General features: G+C 45.2%; 1 protein-coding gene across 1 annotated transcript in view; it reads left to right on the forward strand.

The window, feature by feature from the left end:
- Window positions 1-14,223, forward strand: part of ttc27 (tetratricopeptide repeat domain 27) — a 254,749-nt gene that overhangs the window by 122,271 nt on the left and 118,255 nt on the right. The window contains exons 11-12 of the mRNA XM_038814813.1: window positions 10,689-10,784; window positions 12,132-12,254. Coding sequence (XP_038670741.1) covers window positions 10,689-10,784; window positions 12,132-12,254 — 219 coding nt within the window. The remainder of the gene's footprint in view (window positions 1-10,688; window positions 10,785-12,131; window positions 12,255-14,223) is intronic.

Consider the following 14,223-nt stretch of genomic DNA (forward strand, 5'->3'; position numbering starts at 1 on the left):
ATCCACCGACCCTGCACATCTTTGGGTTGTGAGGGCGAAACCCACGCAAACACGTGGAGAATGTGCAAACTTCACACGGACAGTGACCCAGGGCCGGGATCAAACCTGGGATCGCGGCGCCGTGAGGCAGCAGTGCTAACCACTATGCCACTGTGCTGCCCTAACTTGTCATATGATTTCATATGTATTCCATTTTTATGTAGATGAAGGATTCTGCTGTAGGCAAAGTGGAATAATATTAACGCTGACTGACGACACCAAATAGGGTGGCATAGCAAACTGAGGAAAAAGAGAAGACAGAAGAGTCATGCGAACTCGAAACGTTAACTCTGTTTCTCTCTCCACAGATGCTGCCAGACCTGCTGAGCTTGTCCAGATTTTTCTGTTTCCATTTCACATTTCCAGCATCCACAGTAGTTTGCTTTAATTTTAGTAATCCAGACACCCGTGGTCATGGTCTGGGGTCCCAGGTTCAAATCCCACCACAGCAGCTACTGGAATTTGAATTTAATAAAACAAAAATCTGGAATTAAAAGTCTCATGATGCCCACAAAACCATTGTTAATTGTCGTAAGAACCCAGCTGGTTCACTAATATCCTTTAGGGAAGGAAATCTTCCATCCTTACCCGGTCTGCCCTACACGTGTGGTTGAATCTCTGAAGTGGCCTAGCAAGCCACTCCGTGCATCCAACTGCTACAAAGGCAATAAAAAGGAATGAATTTGGGCGGGCTACCTGGCGTCGACCTAGACCCTGTAACGACAATGGCAAACCAAGCCCTGTCGACCCTGAAAAGTCGTCTTACATCTGGGGGCTTGTGTCAAAGTTGGGAGAACTGCCTCACAGACTAGTTCGGGAATAGCCTGACATAGTCATACTCGCGGAACCATGCCTTACAGATAATGTCCCCGTCATCTCCATCCTCCATCATCATCCCTGGACATGCCTTGTTTAACTAGCAGGACAGACTCAGCAGAGGTGGCAGCACAGTTGTGTACACTCAGGAAGGAGTTACCCTGGGAGCCTTCAACGTTGACTGTGGACCCCATGAAGTTTCATGGCATCAGGTCAAACATGGCAAGGAAACCACCTGCTGATTACCACGTATTGTCAGCTAATGAATCAGTACTCCTCCATGTTGAATACCACTTAGAGGAAGCATTGAGGGTGACAAGGGTGCAGAATGTACTCTGGGTAGGGGACCTTAATATCCGTCACCAAGAGTGGCTAGGCAGCACCACAACAGACTGAACTGGCTCTTTCAGCACGATGGTACAGTGGTTAGAACCGCTGCCTTACAGCACCAGAGACACGGGTTCCATTTCGACCTTGGGTAACTGTGTGTGGAGTTTGCACTTTCTCCCCGCGTATGCCTGGGTTTCCTCCGGGTGCTCCGGTTTCCTCCCACGGTTCAAAGCTGTACAGGTTGGGTGGATTGGCCATGCTAAATTGGTCCTTAGGGTGGGGCTACTGGGTGAGGGGCTCGGCCTAGGTGGGGTTCTCTTTCGAAGTGTCGGTGCAGACTCGTTGGGCCGAATGGCCTCTTTCTGCACTGTAGGAATTCTATGATATGATTCTATGATAACTCCTAGACTGGGTTGACGGCAGGTGGTGAGGGAAACTATCAAGAGAGGAAAACATACTTCACCTCATTCTCACTAAGCTGCCTGCAGCAGATGTATCAGTCCATGACAGCACGCTATAACACTGGCATGCATATAACTGACAATGTGGAAAATTGCCAGGTATGTCTTGAAGACAAGACAAATCTACCCGGTCAATTACACCCTATCAGTTTCCTCTCAATCATCAGTAAAGTGATTGAAGGGGGCATCAGCACTGCAGTCCAGTGGCACTTTTTAAAACAAAAGTTTATTTGCAGGATCTGGGCATTGCTGGCTAGGCCAGCATTTATTGCTCATCCCTAGATGTCGTTCAGAGGTTAGTGATAAGCTGCTTTCTTGAACCGCAGCAGTCCCGAAGGTGTAGATGCATCCACGGTGCTGTTAGGGAGGGACTTCCTATATGCACGGTAGCAGAGTGGTTAGCACTGTTGCTTCACAGTGCCAGGGTCTAAGGTTCAATTCCAGGCTTGGGTTACTGTCCGTGCGAAGTCTGCACGTTCTCCCCCGTGTCTGCGTGGGTTTCCTCCGGTTTCTTCCCACAAGTCCTGAAAGGCGTGCTTGTTAGGTGAATTGGACATTTTGAATTCTTCCTCCGTGTAACCGAACAGGCGTCGGAGTGTGGTGACAAGGGGCTTTTCGCAGTAACTTCATTGCAGTGTCAATGTAAGCCTACTTGTGACACTAATAATGATTATTATTATTTTGACCCAGCGACAGTGAAGGAACAGCGACATATGTCTAAGTCAGGATTGTAAGTGACATGGAGGAGAACCTTCAGGTGGTGGTGCTGTTGCCCCTGTCCTTTTAGATAATGGTGGGAAGGTGCTCCCTGAGGAACTTCGGTGAGTTCTTGAAATACATCTTGTAGATGTACACACTGTTGCCACTATTTGTTGGTGGTGGAGGGAGTGAATGTTTGTGGAAGGGATAGCAATCAGTGGGTTGCTTTGTCCTGGATGGTGTCGAGCTTCTTGAGTGTTGTTGGAGCTGCACGCCTCCAGTCAAGTGGAAAGTATTCCAATACATTCCTGATTTGTGCCTTGTAGATGGTGGATAGGCTTTGGGGAATCAGGAGATGAGTTACTTGCCGCAGGATTCTTAGCCTTTAACCTGCTCTGGTAGCCACAGTATTAATGTGGCTAGTCCAGTTCAGTTTCTGATCAATGGTAACCCCTACGATGCTGGTAGTGGGGGATACAGTGATGGTAATGCCATTGAATATCAAGGCGCAGTGGTTAGATTCTCTCTTCTTGGAGATGGTCATTGCCTGGCACTTGAGTGGTACGAATGTTACTTGCCACTCGTTAACCCAACCCTAACTTGGCATTAACCTGCCAGGGCCACTCAGCTCCTGACCTCATTATATCCTTGGTTCAAACATGGATAAAAGAGATGGATTCCTGTGGTGAGAATGACTGTCCTTGACATCAAGGATGCATTTGATCGAGTATGGCATCAGGGAGCCCTCACAAAACTGGTGTCAATGGGAATCAGTGGAAACTCTTCACTGATTGGAGTCAGATTTGGCCAAAGGAAGATGGTTGTGGTAGTTGAAGGTCAATCATCTCAGTTCCAGGACATCACTGTAGGAGTCCTTCAGGGTAGTGTCGTAGGCTCAACCCCGTCAACTGCTTTACCAATGACCTTCCCTCCATCATAAGTACTGTCGTGGGGATGTTCGCTGATGGCTGCACAATGTCCAGCACCATTCATGACTCCTTACATACTGAAGCAGTCTATGTCTAAATGCAGCAAGACCTGTATAATATCCAGGCTTGGGCTGACAGGTGTCAAATCACATTCATAACGCATAAGTGCCAGGCAATGACCATCTCCAACCAGAGATGGTCTAACCATTGTCCCTTGACATTAAATGGTATTACCATCTCTGAATCCCCCACTGTCTACATCCTGGGGGTTACCATTCACCAGAAACTGAACTGCACCAGCTATAGTCCGAGCTACCAGGTCACAGACTAGGAATCCTGCAGCAACTAACTCTCCTCTTGACTCCCCAAAGTCTGTCCACCCTCTACAAGGCACAAGTAATGGAATACTCTCCACTAGCCTGAATGAGTGCTGCTCCAACAACACTCGAGAAGCAAAGCAGCCCGCTTGATTGGCACCCCTTCCACAAACATTAATTCCCACCACCGAAACACACTGGCAGCAGTGTGTACTGTCTACGAGATGCACTGCAGGAATTCGCCAGGGTTCCTTCAACAGCATCTTCCAAACCCATGACCTCTACCACCTGGAACAGGAGTGGTCAACCTGGTCAACGTTGATATGCACGTAAATGAGGGCAGGTGTAGTGAGTTGCATGCTGATTGCGCACAACATTGACTGAGAGAGCCATGCGCTCCCTCTGTGTCCAACAAGTGGTTATTTATTTTGTTTTATCGCTTGCCGTTGATGATGGTTGTATTAATATATGAAAAAAAATTTCCTGTGACTCATTGGCGTGTATTAAGTGTATTTAATCTTATTCATGGGGTCATTGTCAGTGAACAAGCCTGATTTGAACCTTGCTGCCCACTGAGATGGAGGGCCATTTATGCTGCCCACTCACCAGCCTAGGTTGGCCATAATGATCCAGAAGGACACGGTCAGCAAACACATGGGAACACCACCACCTGGAAGTTCCCCTCCAAGTCACGCAGCATCCTGACCTGGGAATATATCCCCATTCCTTCACTGTCACTGCACCCCAGGGACCGCAGCTGTTCAAGTAGACAGCTCACACCACTTTCTCAAGGGCCATTAGTGATGGGCGATGAATGCTAGCCTAGCCAGCGAATCCCACATCCTGTAAATAAATAAATAAATAATAATTGATATAAAAGAACATTGGATACAAAATACAAGGGAAGACTGTAAGATTGTACAAAGTATGTCATGAAAATAGCACACACGGAGTATTTCCCACCCAAACTCTTAGTGATCAATTCAGTAGGAAAAATCAGTGTTTACACTGGAGAAACCGCTATCTTGCTTCTCTTGCCCATCCTGTCAACTGTACTGGCAGCGGTCAGAGGAGATGTCATTCTCTTTTCTTCTCAGCCAGTGCATCGGATGTACAATTTGTAGAGCGGTTGCAAAAGCCCGAGTTAAATGCGGCCATAAATGATGTAGAAAGTGAAGAATTTGTTCTAGCAAAGAGATGAACGATATTTTTTTCTGTCTGTGTAATTCTCCTGCTGGGCACCAAGTTTCTGGAACAACGTTTTTTTTTCTGGGAACAGCCTTTTTTTCTGGGTGGAGAAACCTATTTGTGTTTCATCACCTTTATGAGGGTAATTGGAAAAATAAATAGTGCTGCAGGTTGTTTGTTGATAGAAATCAGGGTCATAGTCACAGGAAGCATTTAATTTTATTGGCTTCTGATGTCAGACGTCTGTGGATTTCTAATGGTGTTTTGTAACATACCAATTCATGGCTGTTAAAATAGTAGACAGCCATGCTGGCAGCTCATTACTGCCTCAGCTACAGGCTCCATGGAGGCATCGAGACAGTGGGAGTCAATACACAGCAGCTGGAGCTTTCCCGTTTCAGCCACTCACTTTCTCCATAAGATTGGCAACAGTTTATTTGCAAGCTTTAATTACTTTCTGAATGAATTTGTGTCCCTGTAGTGGTGTTTAACTTTTACAAGTTTCCCTCTTGGTGGAAAGAAACAAAACAATTGTCCCGAATGGAATGGAATCAGACGCAAGGGGCTGAATGGCCTCCTTCTGCACTGTAAATTCTATGTCTAAGGAAAATGTTCTCACAATCTTTCTTATTGGGATAGATGTTTCATTCTCAAGGTACGTTTGAGAGAATGAAGGCTGCTTTTCCTGCAAGTTTGATCATATCTTTCCAGAATATTAACACTGCAATCTTCCCATTACAGAATCTGGCTATTTCTTTCATGAACCAATCTTCTGGCCTCAACCACCCCCCTCATTGCAAGCTGTTCCAGCTTTAATCACGATCCCCTGCCCTCTGTTAAACTCGTTCCTCACAGCACCCTGCGCCTCCTTGTCCCGGCGAACCTGAAAGAATTGTTATAGATTTATTTTCTCGATCCGATTATGTACAAAACTCGTCCGATGCCCACACTCTGCCGTTTGCTCTATTTCTGCATCTATATCCAATATTTATTCAATCTTGCCTTCATCACTCCCTGCAGCAAAACAGTCCTCCATGTAAAAACAATTCTCCTAACTCCTCTCTCATGTTCTCAGTAACGGCTCACCTTATAGATTCACAAACCAAATGAAATAGTGATTGCTCCCTCCAAACTCTTCAATATTAAATCTCCTCATGGTCTTCTCTACGTCAATGAAAATAGTTCTAGTGTGTCAAACTTTTCCTCTTTACATTTAGTTTTCTATTGCTTGTATTATACTGGTAAATCTGAATATGGCTTTGATGTACTTCTGTAATCCGTACTCCAGTATGGGCGGCATGGTAGCACAGTGGTTAGCATTGTTGCTTCACAGCACCAGGGTCGCAGTTTCGATTCCTGGCTTGGGTCACTGTCTGTGCGGAGTCTGAACGTTCTCCTGGTGTCTGCGTGGGTTTCCTCTGGGAACTCTGGTTTCCTCCCACAGTCCAAAGATGTGCCTGTCAGGTGAATTGGGCATTCTGAATTCTCCCTCAGAGTACCCGAATAGCGGCAGAATGTGCCGACTAGGGACTTTTCATGGTAACTTCATTGCAGTATTAATGTAAGCCTACTTGTGACAGTAATAAAGATTATAGACTATTAATAAAACCCAAGACTCCATAACCTTTCATCAGGCCTTTTCTGACTGCACTCTCTTCCAAGAAATTATATATTTGACCACCTAGTTCCAACAAATGGATGAAAGGTTATTGGGGGTTGGCAAGAATGTGGGGTCGAAGTTATAATAAGATCAACCATGATCTTTGAACGGCACGATAGCACACTGGTTAGAACTGCTGCTTTACAACGCCAGGATCCCAGGTTCGATTCCCGGCTTGGCCACTGTCTGCGGAGTCTGCTCATCTCCCTATGTCTGTGTGGGTTTCCTCCGGGTGCTCCGGTTTTCTCACACAAGTCCCAAAAGACGTGCTGTTAGGTAATTTGGACATTCTGAATTCTCCCTCAGTGTACCCGAACAGGTGCCGGAATGTGGCGACTAGGGATTTTCACAGTAACTTAATTGCAATGTTAATGTCATCCTACGTGTGACAATAAAGATTATTATTATTGAATGGCAGAGCAGGTTCGAGGGGCTGAGTGGTCTATTCCTACTCCTAATTTGTATGTTCTGTTCATCTGCATCCTCGTTGCCTTGCCGAACAGTGTATAACTAATTTCTTGTTTGTCCTCCCAAAATGTACTATCCATGCTAAACTCCAGCTTCTACATCTTATGCCCATTCTTGTAACCTGGCTGTCCCTTCCTGAAGTCTTTTGCAGTCTTCCATGCTGTTTGCCAAACCATCTATCTCTGTGATGAATTTTGAGAATGTGCCCTATGTAACACCTCTGTACACCAAGAACGCAAGTTGGTCTTTGGTGTACATTTTTCTCTAACCCAAGTCACACTCGCTCTCTTTTACATTTCCTGAGTCTTAACCAACGTCCCTTCCATACTGCTGCTCCATCTTACACCAAGCCCCTCAATTTGATTAACAATCCTTTGGTGAGGCACTGTATAAACCACCGTTTGAAATTCTACATATATTACATTTACTGCATTCCCATTATTGGTTACTTGTGCAGAAACGACATTAAATTTGTGAAACACGACCATCAGGACCTGTTATCCACCTTGCAAATTGAACCAATTTCTTTACAATTGTTAGCTCAGTCAGTTGTTCCACATTACTCCTCTGGCACACGCTCACATTGACCTTTGCTTGTAAAACCAACCACAGTCGCCCTTCACCATTAGACACCTTCCTTCATCCATGGGTGGTCCTATCCTTTCTCTACCTATTAATATGCATATGAAAGGTTTTACTATTTAACTTTATTGCTACATTCCTTCTGATCTCCCTTGCAGCTCCCTACTTCTCTTTCCATATTAAGCTCGATTATTCGCGGTAACACTTCTGTTATTTATCTGTGGACTTTTTGTTTCATGTGCCTCCCGTTCACTCTAGGAATATATTTTATGCTCTACTTGATGTTGTATTTTGCGCTGCTGATCTGACAACTTGCTCACTAACCTTTCTGCCGAGTTAATTGGGCTGGCTCCCGTCTTATTGTGAACTTGATTTTTTTTTTCTCCAAGTCCATCACTTTTACTTCCGAATACTTTCTTCCCATTGAATTGAACTGTTAAACTAACTGAGTAACCAAAAGCAACTTTAGAAGGTGATTAATTTCGAACACATTGGCCAAAATTGAAGCTCAAGCAATCAAGTTATTTATCGGCAGATACGTGAAGTAACCATGCCATAATTTTCACTTAATTGCTTTTTAAGTGCCTGAAGATAAAGTTCACGTGATGCTATTGGAAATCTTTTGTTATGGCTACATTTTTGAATTAAATACTAGCTGTTCTCCCCTGGTGTTGCCCGTGACAAGTCTGGGTCACAGTTGTGATGGCTATCAGCTACAATAAATCTGCTCTGAACCTTATTAAGGTCACTGTGCGGTTCATCCATGCAGGGCTAATTAGGAACATCCTGAGGCTAAATATTAGGGACAGTTTCTGTAAATCAGCTGCTTAAATGTCATTGGCTTCTGTCCTTGGGGCCGAGGACATTTTATCAATGTTAAAAGCGGAAATGACAGTCTTGCTTTCCTTTTTCTAAAGAAACATCTACTTTTGACGTTTTAAAGTGTGGAATGTGAAAATTTTCCTTGTGTATACTGTTACTAAACTGTACTGAGTAAATTAAATTGTTTCTAAAACAATTTAAGCACTCCTGTACCTGTCGCTGTCATGTGCTGTGATGACTTTTCCAAAAGGGTTCTTCTGAAATGTACACTCCATTGTAGTAACATTGAAGAAAAAAGTTAAGTGATCTTCAGCATGGAATTTGATTGATGGGAGGGGTCGCTTTCAATTGTTTTTCCGTATTTCCTCGTGGGTTTATTTTTGTCGTGATTGCCTCAGACTATAAAAGATTTTTGTAGTCCGTGTCTGTTCTTGTAGCTTCATGCCATACAGTACGCTAGTTTTATTGCCTTGCGTTTCTAGAGAGACTTGCAGACAGTCATTGCGAAAAGCTACTTCCACATTGATTGGAAAGCAAGCTGACAGCGAAGAAAAGCAATTACGTTTTAAAGTAGTATATTTGTTGTATGGTGAATGACAATATGCTGCATTGATTCTCAAATGATGGGCATAGGGTCTGTCCAGGTAGGGACACCAGCACCTTCCAGGTCTGGGCATGAGGCTTGTCTGGGTCTAGGGATAAGATCTGCCTGGGTGATGGGACGAAGCTTGTTTGGACTCATGGCCTGTCCAGGTGGGAGCAAGGGACCAGTTCAGGTTGGAACATCATCTATCCGGATGTGAATATGAGATTTCTCAAAGCAGTAGAACGGCTGTTCCAGATGTGGACAGATGCTTTGGAAACTCAGTCTGGTGTGAGACAACCTCCTTGGAGGTAGCTCACATTTAAGGGCTGGTGAGTACTTGGTACTCTTCTTGCCTATGCTGCCACTTTCAGATCAATGTAAAAATATCAGTATTAATATAATTATATACCAAACCAACAGCAGTCATACACAATTGTGTGTCCTGTTGGATAGGGAATGTACATCCATGGGATACATAAATTGTGACTGACAAAACCTTGCACAAAAAGCCCTAGGGGAGGAGAGAGAGAGAAAATGGTGCGATAGATTTGGTAGATTTCAGGTGTGAAAAGATATAGGGTGAGATTCTCCGTAGCCCGACGCTGAAATCATGATCGGCCGGAGAATGTATTCCGATGCCAGAATCGGGGCAGGGGGCGGTTTGACGCCGGTTTGCCATGCTCCGCCCCCTCCAAACTGGTGCCATGGGGACGCACGGCGTTGCAACACCGTTGGCACTTCATTGGCAGGCCCACCCAAGATGCTCCTCCCCAGGTGGGCCGAATTCCCGACGGCATGGATCACATGTGGTCCCAGCGGTCGGGATCCCAACGTGCCGGCTGCGGACAGTGTCCAGCGCTGCCGTACTCGTCCGGGAATCGGGCCGCTGGCAGGGGGGTGCTTCTGCTAGGGCTGGGGGAGTGGCCAGGGGGTGGGCCGTGGGGTCGCGGGTTAGGGTTCCAGCATGGCCAGCACCATGATTTCCAGCATGACCGGTGCAGGCCGTCAGCCCTGCGCATGCACGGCCTGCAACCCGGCTGTTCTCCGGCCGTTTTCAATGCGTTCTGCGGGCGTTTATGCGCTGCCGTTACGAGCCCCCAGGTTCGCGCTGATTTTCCGGTCGCGAAACTCCTGCGGATTGTCCGTTCGAGATGGAACTTAGCCTCAGGAACGGAGAATCCTGTCCCCAGTTTCTAACTTGCTGCTCTGGCTGTTGTTTTTTAGCTCCTTGTACGTTTTATATAATTTAACTTTATTCACAGTTGAGCTGGAGTGCCTTATTTTTTATTATTTGTCATACTGCAAGATACACCTTCCAAATATGGTTTTAATCGTAACCTGAGAGAAAGAAGGAAGAGCCAGCTGGTCGAAATTACTTGGGCCATTTTAATCTCTTCCTACCTCTGCTTATGGTTTTGTTTTAACGTATTTGTGGAAAATAGCTAAATGACAAAACTTTGAGTGCTTTTGTTGTCTTGCCACCCATCCTCATCCCTTGCTGCAGGTATTGAGTTGTTTGTGGGACTCAGTGCCTTAGACAATAACTATCCTTTGGCCATTATTCATGTATGGCCCTTGACTGTGATAATGACAAACTATTCAAACATGGCCATGCCCAGTCCTGTCCTCTCGCTGTACATATGCATACAATTCTGGATAGCGATTTTATGTACCCTGTCACAGGGACACTGGAGCTAACGTCAGTGCACATACCACCACCCTGGCTGAGGTTATCTGATGAAGTAAAGTCTGTGGAACTTGATGAACTGTCATTTGACTTTTTCTGCTTAGGCTCTTGCAGATCACTTTGAAGACAAGTCCGTGTCTGTAGTGGAGCGTCTAAAGATCTTCTACTGTTGCCAAGTGCCTCCGCACTGTGCTGTTCAGGTATGTCTATAAACCTTCCATGTCCTCTCCATCTCTAAGGAGGATAATGTGGCCATCTTGTGTGAAAGAAAATGCAGTGCTGTCTTGCTTAGCACTGCTGCCTCATAGCACCAGAGACCCAAGCTCAATTCCAGTCTTGGATGACTGTGTGGAACTTGCACTTTCTCCTCGTGTCTGCGTGGGTTTCCTCCGGGTGCTCCAGTTTCCTCCCACAGTCCAAAGATGTGCAGATTAGGTGGATTGGCCACGATAAATTGGCCCTGAGTGTCCAAAAGATTGGGTGGGGTTACGGGGATCAGGTGGGGGCATAGGCGTAGGTAGGCTGCCCTTTAAGAGGGGCGGCCAGACTCAATGGGCCGAATGACCTCCCTCTGCACTGTAGGGATTCTGTGGTACATAATAAGAACATAAGAACTAGGAGCAGGAGTAGGCCATCTGGCCCCTCGAGCCTGCTCCTCCATTCAATTAGATCATGGCTGATCTTTTGTGGACTCAGCTCCACTTTCCGGCCCGAACACCATAACCCTTAATCCCTTTATTCTTTAAAAAACTATCTATCTTTACCTTAAAAACATGTAATGAAGGAGCCTCAACTGCTTCACTGGGCAAGGAATTCCATAGATTCACAACCCTTTGGGTGAAGAAGTTCCTCCTAAACTCAGTCCTAAATCTACTTCCCCTTATTTTGAGGCTATGTCCCCTAGTTCTGCTGTCACCCGCCAGTGGAAACAACCTGCCCGCATCTATCCTATCTATTCCCTTCATAATTTTAAATGTTTCTATAAGATCCCCCCTCATCCTTCTAAATTCCAACGAGTACAGTCCCAGTCTACTCAACCTCTCCTCATAATCCAACCCCTTCAGCTCTGGGATTAACCTAGTGAATCTCCTCGGCACACCCTCCAGCTCCAGTATGTCCTTTCTCAAGTAAGGAGACCAAAACTGAACACAATACTCCAGGTACTGAACTGAATTGACAGCCTAGCTCTGTGCTAAAGTCTCAGAGCCCACAAGCCTCTGACTCAGTGCTACGAGTGGGATTCCTAAGCAAGTGGACACCTGAAAACATGTTTGTTACAAATATATGTTTGATTTTTGTGCTTTACATGCAGTGGCACTTCAGCATGAGTATTTATCATCCGCCCAGTCTGAGATTGTACTAAATTTGACAACAAAGTTTTGCATTGGGCGTAATATGTCCTCTTAGTCTTCGAGAAATGCCTTTTTAGCAATAATCTTTCAAAGCTCCTTTAACAGGAAATGTTCTTTATATCACATAATGAAGAGTGAGGCAGATGGATCCATTGCTGGGGTTTTAAAGACATTTATCTTTCATTTTCATTTTAGCGGCAGCTTGCAAACCTCCTGTTTGAGCTGGGATGTACCAGCTCAGCCCAACAGATCTTTGAGCAGTTGGAGATGTGGGAAGATGTTGTTATATGCTATGAAAGAATTGGGAAACATGGAAAGGTGAGAGAACACTCGGCTGTGAGGTAACAATGGGCTGAATTGAACACAGATTTTTCAAGGAGCTTTTTTGTGTGCTGAACAACCATTTTATCTAACCAGTTATTCTTTCGATCTGCTTGTTTGCAGTAATTAAAAAGCTGTGGTATTGAAATGAATATAAAATCGGACTCCATGCAATATTGACAAAATTTTTACCAATTTGCTACGAGGGCGGGGCGGGGGTTGGAGATCTTTGAAATCTCGTGGAAATATCTGACGCAAATTTGTGAAAAACGTCTTCTGAAAGTCTGAAAAGATTCACTTAAAACTGGTTCTTGTTTTTCCTAACAGTTAGCTACTGGACCAGGCAGAAATTGCAATGTTACACATTTACTTGCCAGCAAAATTCCTCTCTTATAATTTCCGTGCAGGAAGTATGTAAGTGACAGATGGCATTTTGTAAAACCTATATTTGGCACCTGGAAACGTCATGCATCACAGTCATTCCACAGATCCAAAAGAAGGATTTTGCACCCTGCACCCTGGAGCTTTCCTTTATGAAATAATACCGATATTTATATAACACTTTGCCACTTGAAATATCCCAAAGTATTTAACCCAATCAATTAAATGTAGACATACTTTTTTTGTAGGCAGATGCAACAGCTAGTAAAATAAATGATTTTTTAATTTGTCTTTTTGTGTGACCTTGGTTGAAAGAGCAGAGGTGGCAGCACGGTGGCCTAGTGGTTAGCATTGCTGCCTCACGGCGCTGAGGACCCGGGTTCGAATCCCGGCCCTGGGTCACTGTCCGTGAGGAGTTTGCACATTCTCCCCGTGTCTGTGTGGGTTTCACCCCCACAACCCAAAGATGTGCAGGATAGGTGGATTGGCCACGCTAAATTGCCCCTTAATTGGAAAAAATAATTGGGTGCTCTAAATTTATTTAAAAAAAGAAAGAGCAGAGGTAAGAATGCATGATGAATATTGCCATCAAATCTTTAACTTCTACCTGAATCACTGGCGCAGACGACGGGGGCCCTGGCTTAATGTCTCGTCAGATTTGCCCAATGCTGCAAAACCTCCATCTGTTAGTAATATTGGAACATTTTTTTAAAAAATTCTTTCATGGGATGTGGACGTCATTGGCAAAGTCAACATTTATTGCCCATTCCTAATTGCCCTTGAGAAGGTGGTGGTGAGCCGCAACCTTGACCCACTGCATTTCATCTGGTGTAGGTCTCCATCGGTGCTGTCAGGGAGGGAGTTTCAGGATTTTGACCCAGTGACAGTAAAGGAACGGCGATATATTCCCAAGTCAGGATGGTAACTTAAAGGGGTGTTGCAGGTGGTCGTGGTCCCATGCATCTGCCCTTGTCCTTCTCAGTGGTAAAGGTCACTGGATAGAATGTGTTGTCAAAGAAGGCTTGGTAAGTTGCTGTAGTGCACCCTGTATATGGTAGACACTGCTGGCACGGTGTGCTGGCTGGTGGAGGAATTGAATGTTTAAAATGGTGGATTGGGTCCCAATCAAGCTGCTGCTGCCTCTGACCTACTCTTGTAGCGACAATATTTATTTGGCTGGTTCAGTTAAGTTTCTGGTCAATGGTAAACCTCTGGATGTTTATGATGAGGGATTCAGCGAATGTCATGGGGAGGTGGTTAGCTTTTCTCTTGTTGGAGCAGGTCGTGGCCTGGCACTTCATGATCACAAATGTTACTTGCTGCATGTGGACATGGGCTGCTTCAGCATCTGAGTGATGTTGAACATTGTGCAACCATCAGTGAACATTCCCACTTCGGACCTGTGGTGAATGTAATTCACACTGTAATATATATGATACCATATTATTGTAAGCGCAGTTGCGTTGCCCGCCCACTAGGGGGAGTAGCACTGGGAATGCATAGGAGTTTGTACAGGGCTCCACCCACGGCTCCTCCCCCTGGACTGCTGTATAAAGATCGATGCCCAGAGCCAGCCGACCAGTTC

This window comes from Scyliorhinus canicula, chromosome 1, assembly GCF_902713615.1.
Source record: "Scyliorhinus canicula chromosome 1, sScyCan1.1, whole genome shotgun sequence".
Taxonomy (NCBI): Eukaryota; Metazoa; Chordata; class Chondrichthyes; order Carcharhiniformes; family Scyliorhinidae; genus Scyliorhinus; species Scyliorhinus canicula.